This window comes from Simochromis diagramma, unplaced genomic scaffold (assembly GCF_900408965.1).
Source record: "Simochromis diagramma unplaced genomic scaffold, fSimDia1.1 OVJJ01000816.1, whole genome shotgun sequence".
Taxonomy (NCBI): Eukaryota; Metazoa; Chordata; class Actinopteri; order Cichliformes; family Cichlidae; genus Simochromis; species Simochromis diagramma.
The window spans coordinates 211,188-226,215 of record NW_024386908.1 but is presented as its reverse complement, the minus strand read 5'-3'; the positions used below and the strand labels follow the sequence as shown (position 1 = coordinate 226,215).

The 15,028-nt window shown below is 44.1% G+C and overlaps 1 protein-coding gene across 3 annotated transcripts; it reads left to right on the top strand.

The window, feature by feature from the left end:
• The first annotated feature begins 1,358 nt into the window (after positions 1 to 1,358).
• Positions 1,359 to 13,709, top strand: hells (helicase, lymphoid specific). 3 transcript variants are annotated; one of them, XM_040034920.1, is made up of 23 exons: positions 1,359 to 1,746; positions 2,654 to 2,751; positions 3,004 to 3,122; positions 3,365 to 3,487; positions 3,578 to 3,619; positions 3,695 to 3,728; positions 4,653 to 4,714; positions 4,792 to 4,833; positions 4,944 to 5,171; positions 6,356 to 6,538; positions 6,665 to 6,808; positions 6,886 to 7,082; positions 7,620 to 7,713; positions 8,660 to 8,821; positions 10,133 to 10,275; positions 10,446 to 10,590; positions 10,717 to 10,800; positions 11,862 to 11,981; positions 12,151 to 12,267; positions 12,353 to 12,512; positions 12,624 to 12,720; positions 12,812 to 12,888; positions 13,124 to 13,709. In XM_040034920.1, exons 1-23 carry the CDS (start codon positions 1,739 to 1,741, stop codon positions 13,210 to 13,212), a joined length of 2,568 nt encoding a protein of 855 aa, XP_039890854.1. In that variant the 5' UTR covers positions 1,359 to 1,738; the 3' UTR covers positions 13,213 to 13,709. The 3 variants fall into 3 exon arrangements, with proteins under 3 accessions (XP_039890854.1, XP_039890855.1, XP_039890856.1); XM_040034921.1 differs by having other exon boundaries at positions 1,361 to 1,746; positions 4,656 to 4,714; XM_040034922.1 differs by lacking the exon at positions 1,359 to 1,746 and adding an exon at positions 1,774 to 2,449.
• Positions 13,710 to 15,028: the final 1,319 nt, after the last annotated feature.

Here is a 15,028-nt window from a genome sequence, read left to right as displayed (position 1 = left end):
AACTATTTTTAAATCCCTGTAGAACCTGAACCATGTAAGCTAGCGCAATAATTTTTTTGCATATGAAACTTACATCTTATGCCATCAGCTTGTCCTCGGTCACCGTTTCCTTCCACATATAGCTTTGCAAAAATTGCATAAAAAGCACTTGCAGGAACAAAAACATAATATTCCAGAAACACGCTTTGCTGATCCGATCAGCTGTTCTAACACTTCCCACATTGAAACAGATGTCAGCGCGAACTATCGCATTTCCGCCATTTCATGCCCGAAACCGGAAGTGATGTCATTTTCGCGGGAAATGACGTTTTTTACTTGTAGACCTTAAAAGCCTATACTGGTGTTTTTATAAGTCATGTTTGACTTTTCTGAATAGTTGCTGGAATGCTTAGAACTCGAATTGCACTGCTGGAAATAGTTTATTTTGATGCACGTGCTGTTTTCCTTGCAAATTTGCATCATAGGATTGTTTTTTTGTTTTTCCTGCAGTATATAAAAATTGCTCTCTCCAAAATAAAACTATGAAGACACTCAAAATAAATTTCCTGTTGTTATAAACTATTTTTTGCAACTTTTTTGTATTTAAAGTTTTGAGGGATAAACCTCTTAAATTTCTCCAAGTAGAAATGTATGTAAAAAAAAACAAAAACGATTTTCAATTTTTTGTAGTTTATTGCACTTTTTTGCAATTAATGTAGTTACTATGGACTTAATGCATACATATTATTAAAATATGGGCTATAACAGTTGTATAGCAACTTGAAATGCTCCCACAAATGGCACTACAGCATGTAAAAAAATAATATAAGCTCTGGCGGACTTGGTTCTATGGTAGGTCTTAAAGGGTTAAATAAATATCGTCAAATAATCGAGATCTCAATTTCAGTGAAAATAATCGTGATTATCATTTTTGCCATAATCGAGCAGCCCTACCGTTTAGTTCCACGTTTAGTTTTTTTTTTTTTTTTTTTGTCATTTGCTCACTGCACTATAATGCCTTACATTCGCGGGAAAGAATCACATCCGTTATAACACATCTTTCCACTCAGAGGGGTGACCATCCTCTTAAAATAGTTTTGTCTATACATACGATATTCTATAATGTATAAAACAGACAACCTGTTAATTATTTGTTAATTAATTAATTAATTAATTCTACTTTTTGTTGCTACGTTTCAATTAATTTCAACCCAAATGTTATTGTCTTCTACCCTAAATCACACACCACCCCGTTTCACAAGTGGTTTCCTCCGAAATGGCGCGAAATTGGAAAGCCCCGCCCATTATAAAATCTTAGCTTCAGGACTGTAGAGACAAATGGCGGAAACTACATGAATTTTCCTTCAAAATAAAATACAATCGTAACCTCAACTTAGCTTTTTCACGGACGCACTTTTTGTTTGAAGGGCTGTTGTCGGAAGCACATTTCACATTTCTCTTTGCTTAACAACAACACGTTATTCGGGCTGCAGAGTACTAACGTCAAACTCTTTTCGTTGAATATTTTTTCACGTTTTAGAGAAAGGAACATTTTCGGACATACTACTCCGACATTGCACAGCTATCATAAATACAAGCAGTCTGCTGGGTAGAGTGAGTTGTACGACTGTTTGGATAACTTGCTTGTATAATTGACGAGGCTCCGCTGTTTTGAGCAGAAACGAAACGCTTTGAAAAGCTTCATAGACAGCTGGAACAACCCGCATTAGTTGGACTGTCTGCTTCGCTGCCAACAACAATGAGCTGGTAAGTGTAATGATCGCTTCGCTCACCGCAGCAACCATGTTTCACAGAAACTTGTATTTACGGTGCAGGAAGCCGCTGCAGTATTGCCCTGAACGATATCCGTCGCTAGGTGTCGCCACTCAGCGTTTTTCAGGAGAATACAAGACCGGAAGCCAAGACTTTGTCCAGTGTTTTTTTTTCTCACAAACACTAAAGTTTTCACCTGCGCCAACATGTGCTTCTGTATAAGTGTATGTCTCTGAGCTCCTGTGCTGGAGTATCATTAAAACCGACTCGTGACTTAAATCCAGCTGCGGCGCAACGCGCCAGTAACAAAACTGGAGGGGTACGCGACACGTGTGACGCGTGGAGCACAAGTGCACTGTAATAACTTGGCTCAAACACCTGTACAGGTGAACGCAAAGGCGGCAGGGTAGCCGCTATAATACTGCAGCCCCGAGTCTCCCCATTCCTAACATAATAATTACAATTTCCGATAAGGTATCCTTTTTTTCTCTGTAAAGCTTCAATGCCCGTTTACTGTTACCAAGGTCACCGTGTGCCCAACTCCCACCCAGACAATAAATGCATCCTTTTTCTGTTCCTTTCTTTATCACCATTAATTAACCAGAAGGACTAACAACGATTTGCAGTATTCTGAGTCACAGATGTTCACTGATTATGAAGTTTTAGATTGAAACTGTCTGAAACTGCACCCTGTATGGTAAAGTATCTACATTCACTTTTGTGAGCTTAGTATGTTATATGCAGAGTATTGAAATGCTCATGTTGTACTTCATCCCTTCAAATCAAATGTATCATTTCACCTGGGTTACAGGGCCTAGGAAAGGTCTAAATGGCGTTTACTCACCTCTGTAAAGATGGCAGGAAAAGTTTTACTGAGTAGATTTCATTGTTCTGCTGATAGCCTAAAAGAAGAAACTCGAAGTGTCTCCCCTCACTGCCCCAAACCTGACGAGTCTGAGGAGCCGCTGGGCACAGCCATTGAAACTGGTGCTACTGCAGGTGAGGTCCGTTTTTGATGTTGCAAAGGAAGCTGAGATAGACGCTGGTTTAATGAAGGATGTGTTTTACTGTCCTGCTGCTTAAATCTCAGATGACACTGATGAGATGTGGCCAGTTCATTAGGAACAGGGCTCCGTGTCACATGCTCATTAACTAGTAAATGCTAATTACCTTATAGTAACTTGTGTTACTGAAAAGATGCTGTGCGCATAGTCGTGTTCAGGTGGTGTCAATGTTGTGGTTGTTTTTAAGATGAGAGTGTGAAGTCTGAGAGTATGACAGCTGAAGTGGTGATTACTAAGGAAATGGAGGAAGAAGAGAAGAAGCTAATGGAGCAAGGCGAGAGGAAAGAGGAGGAGATGATGAAGAAGGTATGTTGTTTAATTTCTCAAGGGGGGAGTTGTATTTTGACATTAAAAGCTTCTCATTATTAAACTCATCATTAGTTTTAGTTGGTTTTTTGTGTGGCTGGTACAGATTTTAGGGAGTAAAAGGCGTATAGATGTGTGTCTGTAGCTCACCGCCACAATTGAAATGTTTCTACATCACTGATGTTCTGGATGCTTTCGAGCCCACTCATGTTAATGTAATTGCTTTCAACTTTTCCCATAAGGCCAGGGAGTCTTGGGAGAGGGACTCGCATGACATGCGGTTCAAGAGGCTCCAGCATTTGCTTCAGAAGAGCAACATCTATTCTAAGTTTCTGCTGACAAAGATGGAGCAACAACAGAATGAGGTATGGTGTAAAATGTGGACCGTACAGGCTGTTTGCACCTGTCCACTCAAGGCTAACACGTCACTTCTGCTCTACTAATGACCATCTCAGGAGAGACTCGGGAAGGAGAAACTTGAGAAGAAGGCCACGAAGGTGATAATTTACTGTCATCATTCACAGTTACAGTCGTGTTTTCAGCCGTACTCACGGCAGTTTGTTTCCTTCTAGATGCAAAATGCCAGTGGTCCAGAAGCTGTCAAAGGTGGGCCAGTATGCTAATATTTCAACTTACAGTATGGAGCTCAAATGTCAGTTGTTTAGTAGCATTTACACTCTGTGGACACTTTATTAGGTACACCTTGCTAGTACTGGGACCCGTTTTGCTTTCTGTCATATGAGGCATAGGAAACATACATACTGGCATGTTACCATCACACAGTTTGCAGCTTTGATGGCTGCGTATCCACGATGCAGCTCTCTCGGTCCCCCTCAACCCAAAGATTGGTGACGATCTGAGTGCAGTGAACTTCTGTCATGTGGCATCTCAGTTTAATCACACTGTGGGTACACTGTGTACATAAAGACGTGGATGTGGTCATCCACAATACTCAGGCTGTGCATTTTAAATGAGTGGGGACAGAGGGATGTGTCAAGAAGATGGCCCCGCCTCTGCTACGTCACCACAACCAACCTAAACCGTTAATAGAAGTGAGGATGGGGCCTTCATGTATCTCTATGCCAACCCTCCCATTCAAATGTGGCAGCAGATATTTAGACTTAGCAGACCAAGCAATGCTTTTCCAGTCTTGTGTTGGTGTTTGGTGAGCCCATGCAAATTGTAGTCTGAGTTTCCTGTTTTTGGTGGGCAAGAAGTGTGTTCTTTGCTGCTGCTTCAAGGTTTGACATGCTGGTCTGGTCTTTAGCTTTAGGGTAGCAGGTGTTTTTTTTTCTTACCCGTCTTTTTAACCCTTGAGATGGTTGTGAGGTAAAATCCCAGTAGATCTGCATTATTTAGCCGTTCCACATTCAAAGTCACATACGTCACCACATTGTCTAAATGCACTGAGGTGCTGCTGTGCGACTGGCAGATGAGATGTGTGGTTTACAAGCAGTTGAACATGTGTACCTAATGAAGTGGTTGGTGAGTATCTACGGTCCTAATGACGTGACTGTATTTCTGTCAAAGCAGAGAAGAAGAAAAGGAGAAGAGATGAAGACTATAAAATAGCAGATGTGATGTCAAAAGAAGTAAGTCTCACTTTAGTTTGTGTGCAGCTTTAACTTTTATCTGTTTATCTTCATCTTCTCTCATGTTTCTCTTTCAGGAAATTATGTCGCAGGCAAAGAAAGCAAAAGTGGAAGAAGTGGTAGGGAGACTGTTTTTCCCCGCCGTGGTTGAAAAGCAAAAGAAGTGTTTGCACATGATGAATCCAGTGTACAACTGTGCCACACACATGCATGTCATATCTGATTCCAGGCAGCGGCACCTGCCCAGAAGAAACTAGAAGCTGAGGATATTGAGAAGATGAGCGATTCCAACCAAGATATAAAGAACCGGCTGTCAGAGACGGTGCGCGACAACGCTAAGCACCTCCTGCATCCTCATAGGAAGGTGAACGGGCAGCCAGTTCCTGTTCAGCAACCACAGCTCTTCACTGGAGGCGTCATGAGGTGGTACCAGATCGAAGGCATCGAGTGGCTGAGGGTAAGAGGAGATGCACCAAATGGCATTGTGCGAGCAGATTGTCTTTTGTATGTGATCTCGGCACAACAAATGACGCCTAGATCAGCGGTGCCCAACCTTTCTCGCTCCACGGACGGTTTAATGTCACTGACCGGCCTTTAAGGTGTGGCGGATAAAAACAACAAAATAAAACGATACGACCGAGACACAAACTCTGGTGTTTTGTAAATATAATAATAAACGTGAATTCACTGTAACTTTATTAGCAGCGTCCTCCTGAAATGCACCAACATTGAGAGTAACGTCCTCCTCTCTGGTTGCTATGGTAACGTGTAAATATGTCTTTCAAAATAAGACACATAACTACAACACGGGAAAAGACCCAGGGAAACCGAGTAAACGATAAAAACCTTGCAAACCATCAATTTCCAACCTGAGCCTCAACTCTCGCGGCCCCGTACCGAACGACTCACGGACTGGGACCAGTCTGTGGCCCGGGGGTTGGGGACCGCTGCTCTAGACCACAATAACGTAGCAGTTAGGGACTGGAGCTGACAGAGGCAGACACACAGATGCCCCAAAACAGCAGCTGAGGCCCATCAATAAAAGTGTTAACGATTAGAAGTGTGGTACTGACACGTGACAATGACGACGGTTAGTCGGCTAGATGACGAGTTGCGCGCGTCCGTGCCACCAATATGCCGCAGGACCAGTAAGGATTGTTTTACCCCTCAGTCGTAAAAGGCTGATGGGTGTCATCACCCTGCTGGGCGGGTGGCTGCCAAGCAACGTGGACCCAAGTTTGTGAATATGAAAACTTCAAAATGAAGCGGCGTACGAGTTTCATCACAGACGTATCTACTCAAACATCTCAATGACCTTGACCCCAGTATTTTTAGTGGCCACTCCTCTGAGAAAAACAATTATTTACAAAATATTTGTTTTCACAAAAGAAGGGCTGCTACACACATGTCAGAAGAGAGACACGAGGAACGTTGTGCAAAGTTGACCTGCAGTAACATGCGTCACACAGCATCGGTGTTCGGTTTAAATGAAGCGTCTGAACAGATGGGTCACACAGTTTCCCTAAACCATAAGTTCACCAGTTAGCTGCACTATTCTCATCCAGGCGAGTGCTTTTGAAAACGGACTGAAAATCTCAGTGTTTACTGTCTCATCAGTCTGTGTTGTTCCTCTGCTGTCAGATGTTGTGGGAGAACGGCATCAACGGGATCCTGGCTGATGAGATGGGCCTGGGAAAGACCATCCAGTGCATCGGTCACATTGCCATGATGATAGAGAAGAAAGTGCTAGGCCCCTTCTTGGTGGTGGCTCCTCTCTCCACTCTGCCCAACTGGATCAATGAATTCAAACGCTTCACACCAGAGGTCAGACAGCAAGCTGCTCAGCGTCTGACCCTGAAACACAAAGTCTGATTTACGAATAGAAATGAAAACCTAGAAAGGTGTCAGTGGTGAATGGCACTAGCTGACACTGAGTCTTGTTTGTGCTAGGTGTCTGTGCTGCTTTACCATGGCTCTCAGCCAGAGAGGACCGAGCTGCTGAAACAGATCTGCCGGCCTCAGGGGCCTCTCAGCATGTGCCCTGTAGTCATCACCTCCTTTGAGATCTCCATGATTGACAGGAAGTTGTTACAGGTACGATCCCTGCTGCTTCTTAAATGGCAGAGGGAGTTTTGGATAATAACTTGGCTTGTGTCTGTGTTCTGCAATAGCGCTTCCAGTGGAAGTACCTAATAGTGGACGAAGGCCACAGGATCAAGAACCTTAACTGTCGGCTGGTGCGGGAGCTGAAGATGCTGCCCACTGACAACAAGCTGCTGCTGACAGGCACACCGCTGCAGAACAACTTGGCTGAGCTCTGGTCCCTGCTTAACTTCCTCCTGCCGGAGGTCTTTGATGACCTCAAAAGGTGACGTTTTTTCTGCTTTGTTTTGCTGCTTTCAATGACAGCCAATCATCTACTGTGATGTGCACAGAAATGTGTCTGTGGGGGAGAAGCAGGACTTCACAGGCATAGCTGTGTTTAACATCCCAGTTAACAAAAACTGGGCAAAGTTGTGAGCATCATTGTATATATGCCAAGTTTGGAGCTGTCTGGGAATCATCCTGTCAGTGTGAAAGTGTTGTTTCAACTAAAGAAAGCTGAACAGCAGACTGGTAATAACAAAGTAAAAGTAAACTTTGAAAAGAGTCCGGTGCAGGGACCGGAGTGGAGATGGTTTAAAAAGCACTTGATGCCTAAAGGAAAATTCCACAATATTCCTCAAGACTGCTTATGAAGCAACGTCTGGAAGCAAAATCAAGAAAAGAAGTTCGCGACTTTTTGTGTTACCAAAATGGAAGCTGATTTGTTACGGTGTATCTGCATGAACACCAGACACAGCTGATATCTGTGCTCCATGCTTCTGATTGCTCGGCTTTGATCTCTGACATGTTTGCCTCACAGCTTTGAGTCGTGGTTCGACATTAACACCCTCGGTGAGGTCGACAGTATGGTGGTCGCTGAACGTGAGCAGAACATCCTGAGTATGCTGCACCAGGTCAGTCCGTCACACGTCATCGCGGCCGTCTGTGACGGTGTTAAACGTCATCTGCAGAGATCCTGAGAACATAACCACAGTTAAGAAAAGTAATTGGGGACAAAGTTTAAACTTGGCTGCCAAGAAACATTTGGTTCCTGTGATAAGTTGGAGGTAAATTTGGTGCCTTTAAGTCCAGTGTTAAATTTAAGGTTTTGTCTGCTAACGAGCAGCAGGTTTGCCTGGATGTTTACGTTTTTAATAAGGAAATGTAGCATGAAGCTGAAGCATATCCAGTTGTTCAAAGGCATAAGCAATAATCTTAATCTTACATCCATCCATTACTTAGCTGGGGCCATAGAGTTTGCAATCCCTGAAACAGTTAGCACAGCTCTTCAGTGGGTAGCACTCGAGCTAATTCAGGGTTTTCAACCTGACGTAACTCTTCAGTCCGTTGAACGCAGCCATGATCTGCCTTTTACCACCAGTACAGCACATCGTCAGTTGTGGACCCCAGCACATTTATCACCATATACCCTCATCCGAGGCCGGCCCACCACCGGCTGGGCCTGTCATGGTTTCATGTGGTCATTGACCCAGTCTCCTTCTGCTTTAGCCACAGCAGAAGGAGATCTTCTCATGACTCATCAAGTGACTAACCAATAGGTGGGATGCAGTCTGTTGACATCGTATTTGTAGATCACCTCAGGATTTAGCTGTGGACGAACTGTGACAACATTTCTAAAACAGTTTATTTTGAAAGACCTGTTTTGTTTTTTCTCTTGAATATTTAGTTGTTCCCACAACACAAATTCTTATCTTTTTATTTATATAGATCAATAATTGCTGCCCTACATTATATATAGATATTATAAATGATCTTTAAAACATTAGCTATCAGTTGTCTGTGTATAGACACTGCAGGTAAGCAGAAGTAAGTGTTATTGAAGGTTATCTGTTGTTTCAGATTCTGACTCCATTCCTGCTGAGGAGGCTGAAGTCAGATGTGACGCTGGAGGTTCCTCCTAAAAAGGAGATCATTGTGTACGCTCCTCTGACAGCCAAGCAGGAGGCTTTCTACACTGCTGTAGTCAACAAGACCATTGCCAAGATGCTGGGCCAGGAAAAGGTAACAAAGAACCAGAGCTGGGAGCACGTTAGAGCAGGAGTCGGCAACTCTTTGGTCCTTACAGTGCGGCCCCGCGTGGTTTGGGAGAATAAATGAGAAGTGTTCAGCTGAAGTGTATTTTATTTGTGTTTAGTTCTTTTTTAACTTGTAGTTCTAAATTGGAAGATTATTGTGATATTGAAATATAAAAATTTATATTCTATTATTTTTTCATCGCTCAAAATAAGCGTCACACTGGCGGAAGCCGGTGTAGCCGCCGAAACGCCGTGCATTTATCGAGACTTTCGACCCCAGGTAGGCCAGTTATGGATCTTCGGATCCACATTATGTCAGCAGCTCCACCGTGAACTATGTTAAAAACAAACACGCTCACGCCTCACAGACGACAGCTTACAGTCCTGTAGAGATAAAGTGACTTCGTACAGCCCCGACCTGCAGACGCTGTGCGCAGAGGTTCAGGAGCAGAAGTGCCATTGTAAACATATCACGGCAGACCGACGATGTTTGCATGAACGCGCTTTTCAGCATCTCTTTATCGACCGCTTTTCACACACGGTTGCTGTGTGCACACAGCCGGCTGTAGCTTTGCAGCTCACAGCCCGACACACACCAACAACAGCAGAGAGAGCACAGACTTTGAGGCGTGATTGTGGGTGCCGCTCAGGTGTGTCCGTCCCCCCTGCAGCGGCACTGCAGACCACGCCACACACATTAACCAGGTAAATACATATTTATGCAGAATTCTGCAAATATCTATTTTTTTTAGCAGCATCGAGCTTTTTTCCAATCATTTTTTAAAAGTCAGGTCAAGGCTCCAAAAGCACAAAGGCGATATGAGGGTGGCGGCTCAGAGTGTTTCTGTTTGCGTGGAAGCCGGGTCCAAGTGGCTCTTTGGGGGTTAAAGGTTGTGACCCCTGTGTTAGAGGTTTAGGCTTGGGGTATGCAGTGATACCCTCATTATTGGACAGCACACGTCCAGGTCAGCGCGTGGCGTTTCCATATCATTATGCTTGAGTATCTGCTGATTAGTGTCATTTTTTTAAAAAACATTAACAAACCAGGAAATGAGTCACTCGAACATGCCTGCTTGTCAGAATATAGCTAACAGCTGAAACCTGTGAGAACTGTGACCTTGTGACCCCTGTGTGTCATCATAGACCCCTCCATGTCTAATATAAAACACTGGCCCACTGGCTGTAGCTTTGACCTTCCCAAGAGCAAGACTGTGGTGGACTCATCATTTCTGGTTTGAGTGTGATCCTAAGGTGAAAACCGAGTGGTGAAAGTTGTTGGTTCTCCTGGTGTACTTAGACAGAGGCGCCTGTAGCCCTGACATCCAGCGGCAGGCCGAAGCGGCGCAGCCGGAAGGTAGTGGACTACAAGGAAACGGATACAGACGCTCCATATGACCTGGAGAAATATCTGGAGAGGGTTCGCAAGGAGCTGGAGCCGAGGTGAGACCGCCTCCAAGCAGCTACTGTGACAGGAGAGGAAAAACAATGTTACTATGTTCAGCGTTATTTAGTTTCATTTGGAGCCATCTGCCTGTTATCCCCACCACAAGGTAACAAATCCTCCTTTGACAGACGTTTGCTCACATCTTTTGTCCTCCGCTCTGCTTCAGCTCCCATCCAGTGCTGGATGTCCAGAGCCCGCTGGACGCTCAGGTCAGCCTGAAGCTGCAGAACATCCTCATGCTGTTAAAGAGATGCTGTAACCACCCGTACCTGGTGGAGTACCCCCTCGACCCCGCCACAGGGGAGTTCAAGGTAACGCTGCCTGTGCTCATTTAGAAGCACTAACAGTTCAACTCAGTGTTTTACAGTTAAATAGAATAAGCTCGATGAAGAAAAGGCTCGTGCTTGGATAACATGTTCATCCCAATCTTCCTGCAGATCGATGAGCAGCTGGTGCAGAGCTCTGGGAAGTTTCTCATACTGGACAGGCTGCTGCCAGCGCTGAAGAGAAGAGGTCATAAGGTGAAACGAACGCAGAGCTGCATGTGATGCAGAGCTGGGACAGAAGTGTGTAAAAGGAAGAAGGTTGTGCTACAAACAGGAAATGTCTGTTAAGAAAAGTGCAACATATTCATGAACCTATTAAACGCTAAAGTCAGCAGTTTCAGTTTAAACACAAAGTAACTCTGAGGACACAGGCAGGAATCGGACGTATTTAGTGAAGATTACAGGAGCAGTCCTTTCAAGGCCGATGCTGCTGGCACGCTCTGGACGAGAACTGGGGCACCAGCTCTGTGTGAAAATAAGGACGCAACAGTTTTGGCTCCAGGAGCACAATTTCTGCCAGAGGTGACAAAGAGCGACCTGTGGCAGAAGTGGTTCAGTTACAGGATGCCTGAGCTCTGGAACGAGCTGTTGCAGTGAATGTGGGCTGACGTTAGTTAGTTTCCAAAGTTCAGAAAATACACAAGAACCGTGATCGCTGACGTCTGTGGTAATCTGAACTACTGAACTACTGAATTACAATTTTTACATTAAAATGTTTTGATTTTACAAATCTTTGCATCAAAATCTAAATTAAAAAAACGTTCTCAAAACATAACCCAAAATGAATTGGACTGCGTAACATTTTCACCTTTACAGTGAAAGGTGAAGCTCATCTGCCACCGTCTCTCCTCTGTCATACCTCAGCATTATCTTCTTCCACCACATCCATGAGCCTCCTCGTCTCCTCCTCTGGCCCGGCAGCTCCTCTGACATCCTCTCTCTGCACATCTCAGCCTTGCTTCTGTCTCCAAACAGCTGCGCCTCACCCTGTCATCCTGCTCACTCCCAGTGGAAAGCTTAGCATCTTCAACTCTCCAAATAATATATTAGGAGAAGACATTAGAGAAGCGAGTTTTAGATGGTTTGGACATGTGCAGAAAGGAGACATCGGATAATATTAGAAAAAGGATGTGGAGCATGGAGCAGGGGGAACAGAGGAAGTTTATGGAGCTGGTGTGAGATATAGGCAGCAAAGTAGTTTGAGAAACATTTACAGATGTTGTGCTGCTCTCTCCACACTGGTCCCTTTTCTTTAGGTTCTAATTTTCAGTCAGATGACGTCTATCCTGGATATTCTCATGGATTACTGCTATCTGCGGGGCTTCCACTACAGCCGCCTGGACGGCAGCATGTCATATGCTGAGAGAGACGAAAACGTGAGTTGTAGATTGTGAACATGTTACAAAGGTAACAACCTCCTGCATAAAAAAAACACGTTTTTAACTTGATGGTGCAATATTCTCTCAACTCCAGAGATGTTTAGCACCCAAACTGCCTCTCCGAGTAGATTGTTGAGTCATTCTTGTCGTTCTCGGTCTCTGAAAGATGGCCAGGTTTTCCAAAGATCCAGAGGTGTTCATCTTCCTGTTGAGCACCCGAGCAGGAGGACTGGGAATCAATCTGACAGCTGCTGACACCGTCATCATCTTTGACAGCGACTGGGTTGGTGCTGATGACAAATCTACAGCAGCTGTTTCTTGTACATATCTCATTGAGTCCATGTTTGATGCTTCTGTCATCTCTCAAGAACCCACAGGCAGACCTGCAAGCTCAGGACCGCTGTCACCGCATAGGACAGACAAAACCAGTAGTGGTGTACCGCCTGGTCACAGCCAACACCATCGACCAGAAGATCCTGGAGAGGGCGTCTGCCAAGAGGAAGCTGGAGCAGATGGTCATCCACAAGAGTGAGTGTCTTCACTGTGATGGGATTGCAGCTGTTCACACCTTGCACCCAGTTTTCAGTTCATTGTGCTGAAATGTTTTGAAATGTGGTTGATGGTGTCTTTCCTCCACAGACAAATTTAAAGGTGGGAAGGCAGAGCTGAAGCCAAATAAAAGCTGCATTGATCTGGATGAGCTGCAGGAGCTGCTCAAAGCTCGAGGCACTGAGAAGTAAGCACTGACCTCTGAATCAAAGCACCGTGAACGAGCCTTGGAACCGTAACTGAAGGCTAATCTTGGCTGTAATGTTTGTCCCACTCAGGGAGGTTAAAGCTTCGAAAGGGAAGGTCATCAGTGACAAGGACCTGGAGATTCTGCTCGATCGCAGCGACTTGCTGGGTGAGCACGCATCATTTCATCAGTACCAAAAAACCCGATTCAATCATAGCCTCGTTTTACAACGAGTGCACCGACAATGTCCTTTCAGTAACCACAAAACATGTGGAGTTCACGGGAGTCGGATTTAGTGTTGCTCAAGACACAAAAGCCCTTCTGACTCGACTCTTTTGTTAAAACCAGTTTAACTCGTGAGACAAGAAATGTGACAGTTTCTGTGTTTCTGTGCATTTTTCAGACAAAGAAAAGGACGGCATGAAGAAGGCGAAAGTGGGAGTCTTCAGAGTGATCGACGCCAAAGAGTCGTCGGAGATCACGCTGGGCTGAGAACAGCAAAGCTGCAGCCATGTCACTTACAACCACTGAAAACCTGAAACTGCTGTTTGTACAGTTTGTGTTTTGTATGTAAGATGCTCCCCTGTAGTCTCAGGAGTGAGGGTTTTTTTGCTTTTGTTATGATGGCCCTTCTACGACTGGACTGACTCCAGCGTGTTCAACTTTTAACTTCATCAAGCAAAACCAGATTCTCTCCAGCTGAGCCAATAAAACTGCCACAAGCTAATTCACACACTTTGGTGCAGATTTTTACAGAGCAATATTTCACTGAGATACTCTGCTGCTCGTTAACAAAATAGTGCCCAGGGTCGATTTTCTTTAAGGCTCCTTTTAAAAGCCGTTTATCATCATTCCCAGAATTGTACTTAAAACACTTTGATGCAGCTGGAGTTGGATATGTTCTCATGCCTTGAAATAAATAAAGAGACTTAATTACTGTTTTATTTTCATGCAGTTTCTGATTAAAAGTTTTTGTTAATCAAAAAATGCATCGAGTCAGTTAAACCTCTGAGATATTGATCTGTCAGGTAAGTAGCAGACTGAGGTTGGTAAAGTTTCAGCAGCTTTGGTGTTAAATAATTGCTTATTTCATTGTTTTTTCTCTTCAAATGTGGAATTTCAACCAGGCGCCCTGTTTGGGCTACACAACGCGTTTACAACAATGTGTTTTAACCCTGTTCTATGGAGGCCATGTAAACAAAAGGAGCTGTAAAAAGTAGCAGAAATGAACTGAAAGTAGCTGCATTGTCTCAGCACTGCACACAGCAAGCAGTGTTTAGCTGATACTCGATTCCTCCAGATTTTGATCCTGCTTCCTCTTAAGGCATGCCTGCCAGGGTGGGCCTCTGCCCAACTTTCACCTCAGTCTCACCCATTATTAGCAGCTGTCCTCTATGCACTTGACAGCTAACAGGTTCGATTTAGTGGCATCAAGGATGTGTTAGTTGTTCAGGCTGGAGCAACCTGTAAGAACCTTTTGAGTGAGGTTTTACCTTTACTGTTTCACAACAGCTTAAAAAGGGAAGGTCCACAATTTAGACTTTTGATAAATGGACCAATTCTTATGTAGTGCTGTTCTACTCTCTTAGAGAAGTCAGAGCACTTTGTCATGGCCATTGATCAAAAACCACTGATCGATGGCCATGAGTACCATCACAGAGAGTTGGGGAAAGGCTGCAATCACAGCATTGGAAGATGGTGAAAGATGTACCCTTGTGGATGAGGCCAACTTCCCCCAGTGTCTATTCTTACGTGTAGACATTGTCTTTAATTTTAAAGACAGCTGTGACATCATCACATCCTGGAGGGCAGTGACTGAGCAGCTCGTTTCGATGACATGTTTCAGTTAATACAAGCACACCAACATCTTTAAAAGATTTCATGAAAAGGGTGGAGGCAGGATGTTCCAGCTGTTTCTCATGTGTGTACAGTGAGACAAAACGGAGTTAACATAAAAACTGCTGATACATTTATAATACTGAATATGATTCATTATGTACTCTATGGAGGCATGTACTTTCTGTTATATTAGCATTGTACAAACTGTTACTGTCGCCTTCTCATTGGGTGTTTAGTGGAATAATTCATTTTTTCCCCAGTTCAATTCAACTATGTCCATGGTTTCAAAGGTAACTACGCTTGCAACTGTAGCTCATTACAGACTGTGCAGAAACAGCTAAATATGGAAACAAAATGTGCAAAGACTTCCTGGTCTTTCTTTTGTTTGTATAAAAATCCTGATGCAAACAACAAACGAGGATCCTTATCACGCTGACATTGATAACGATGTGAGGGCACAGCTCTGTGT

Coding starts and splice junctions, on each gene's coding strand:
- hells (XM_040034920.1), top strand. Junction 7,714..8,659: donor TCCTGAGTATGCTGCACCAG/GTCAGTCCGTCA, acceptor CTGTTGTTTCAG/ATTCTGACTCCATTCCTGCT. Junction 12,889..13,123: donor CGATCGCAGCGACTTGCTGG/GTGAGCACGCAT, acceptor TGCATTTTTCAG/ACAAAGAAAAGGACGGCATG.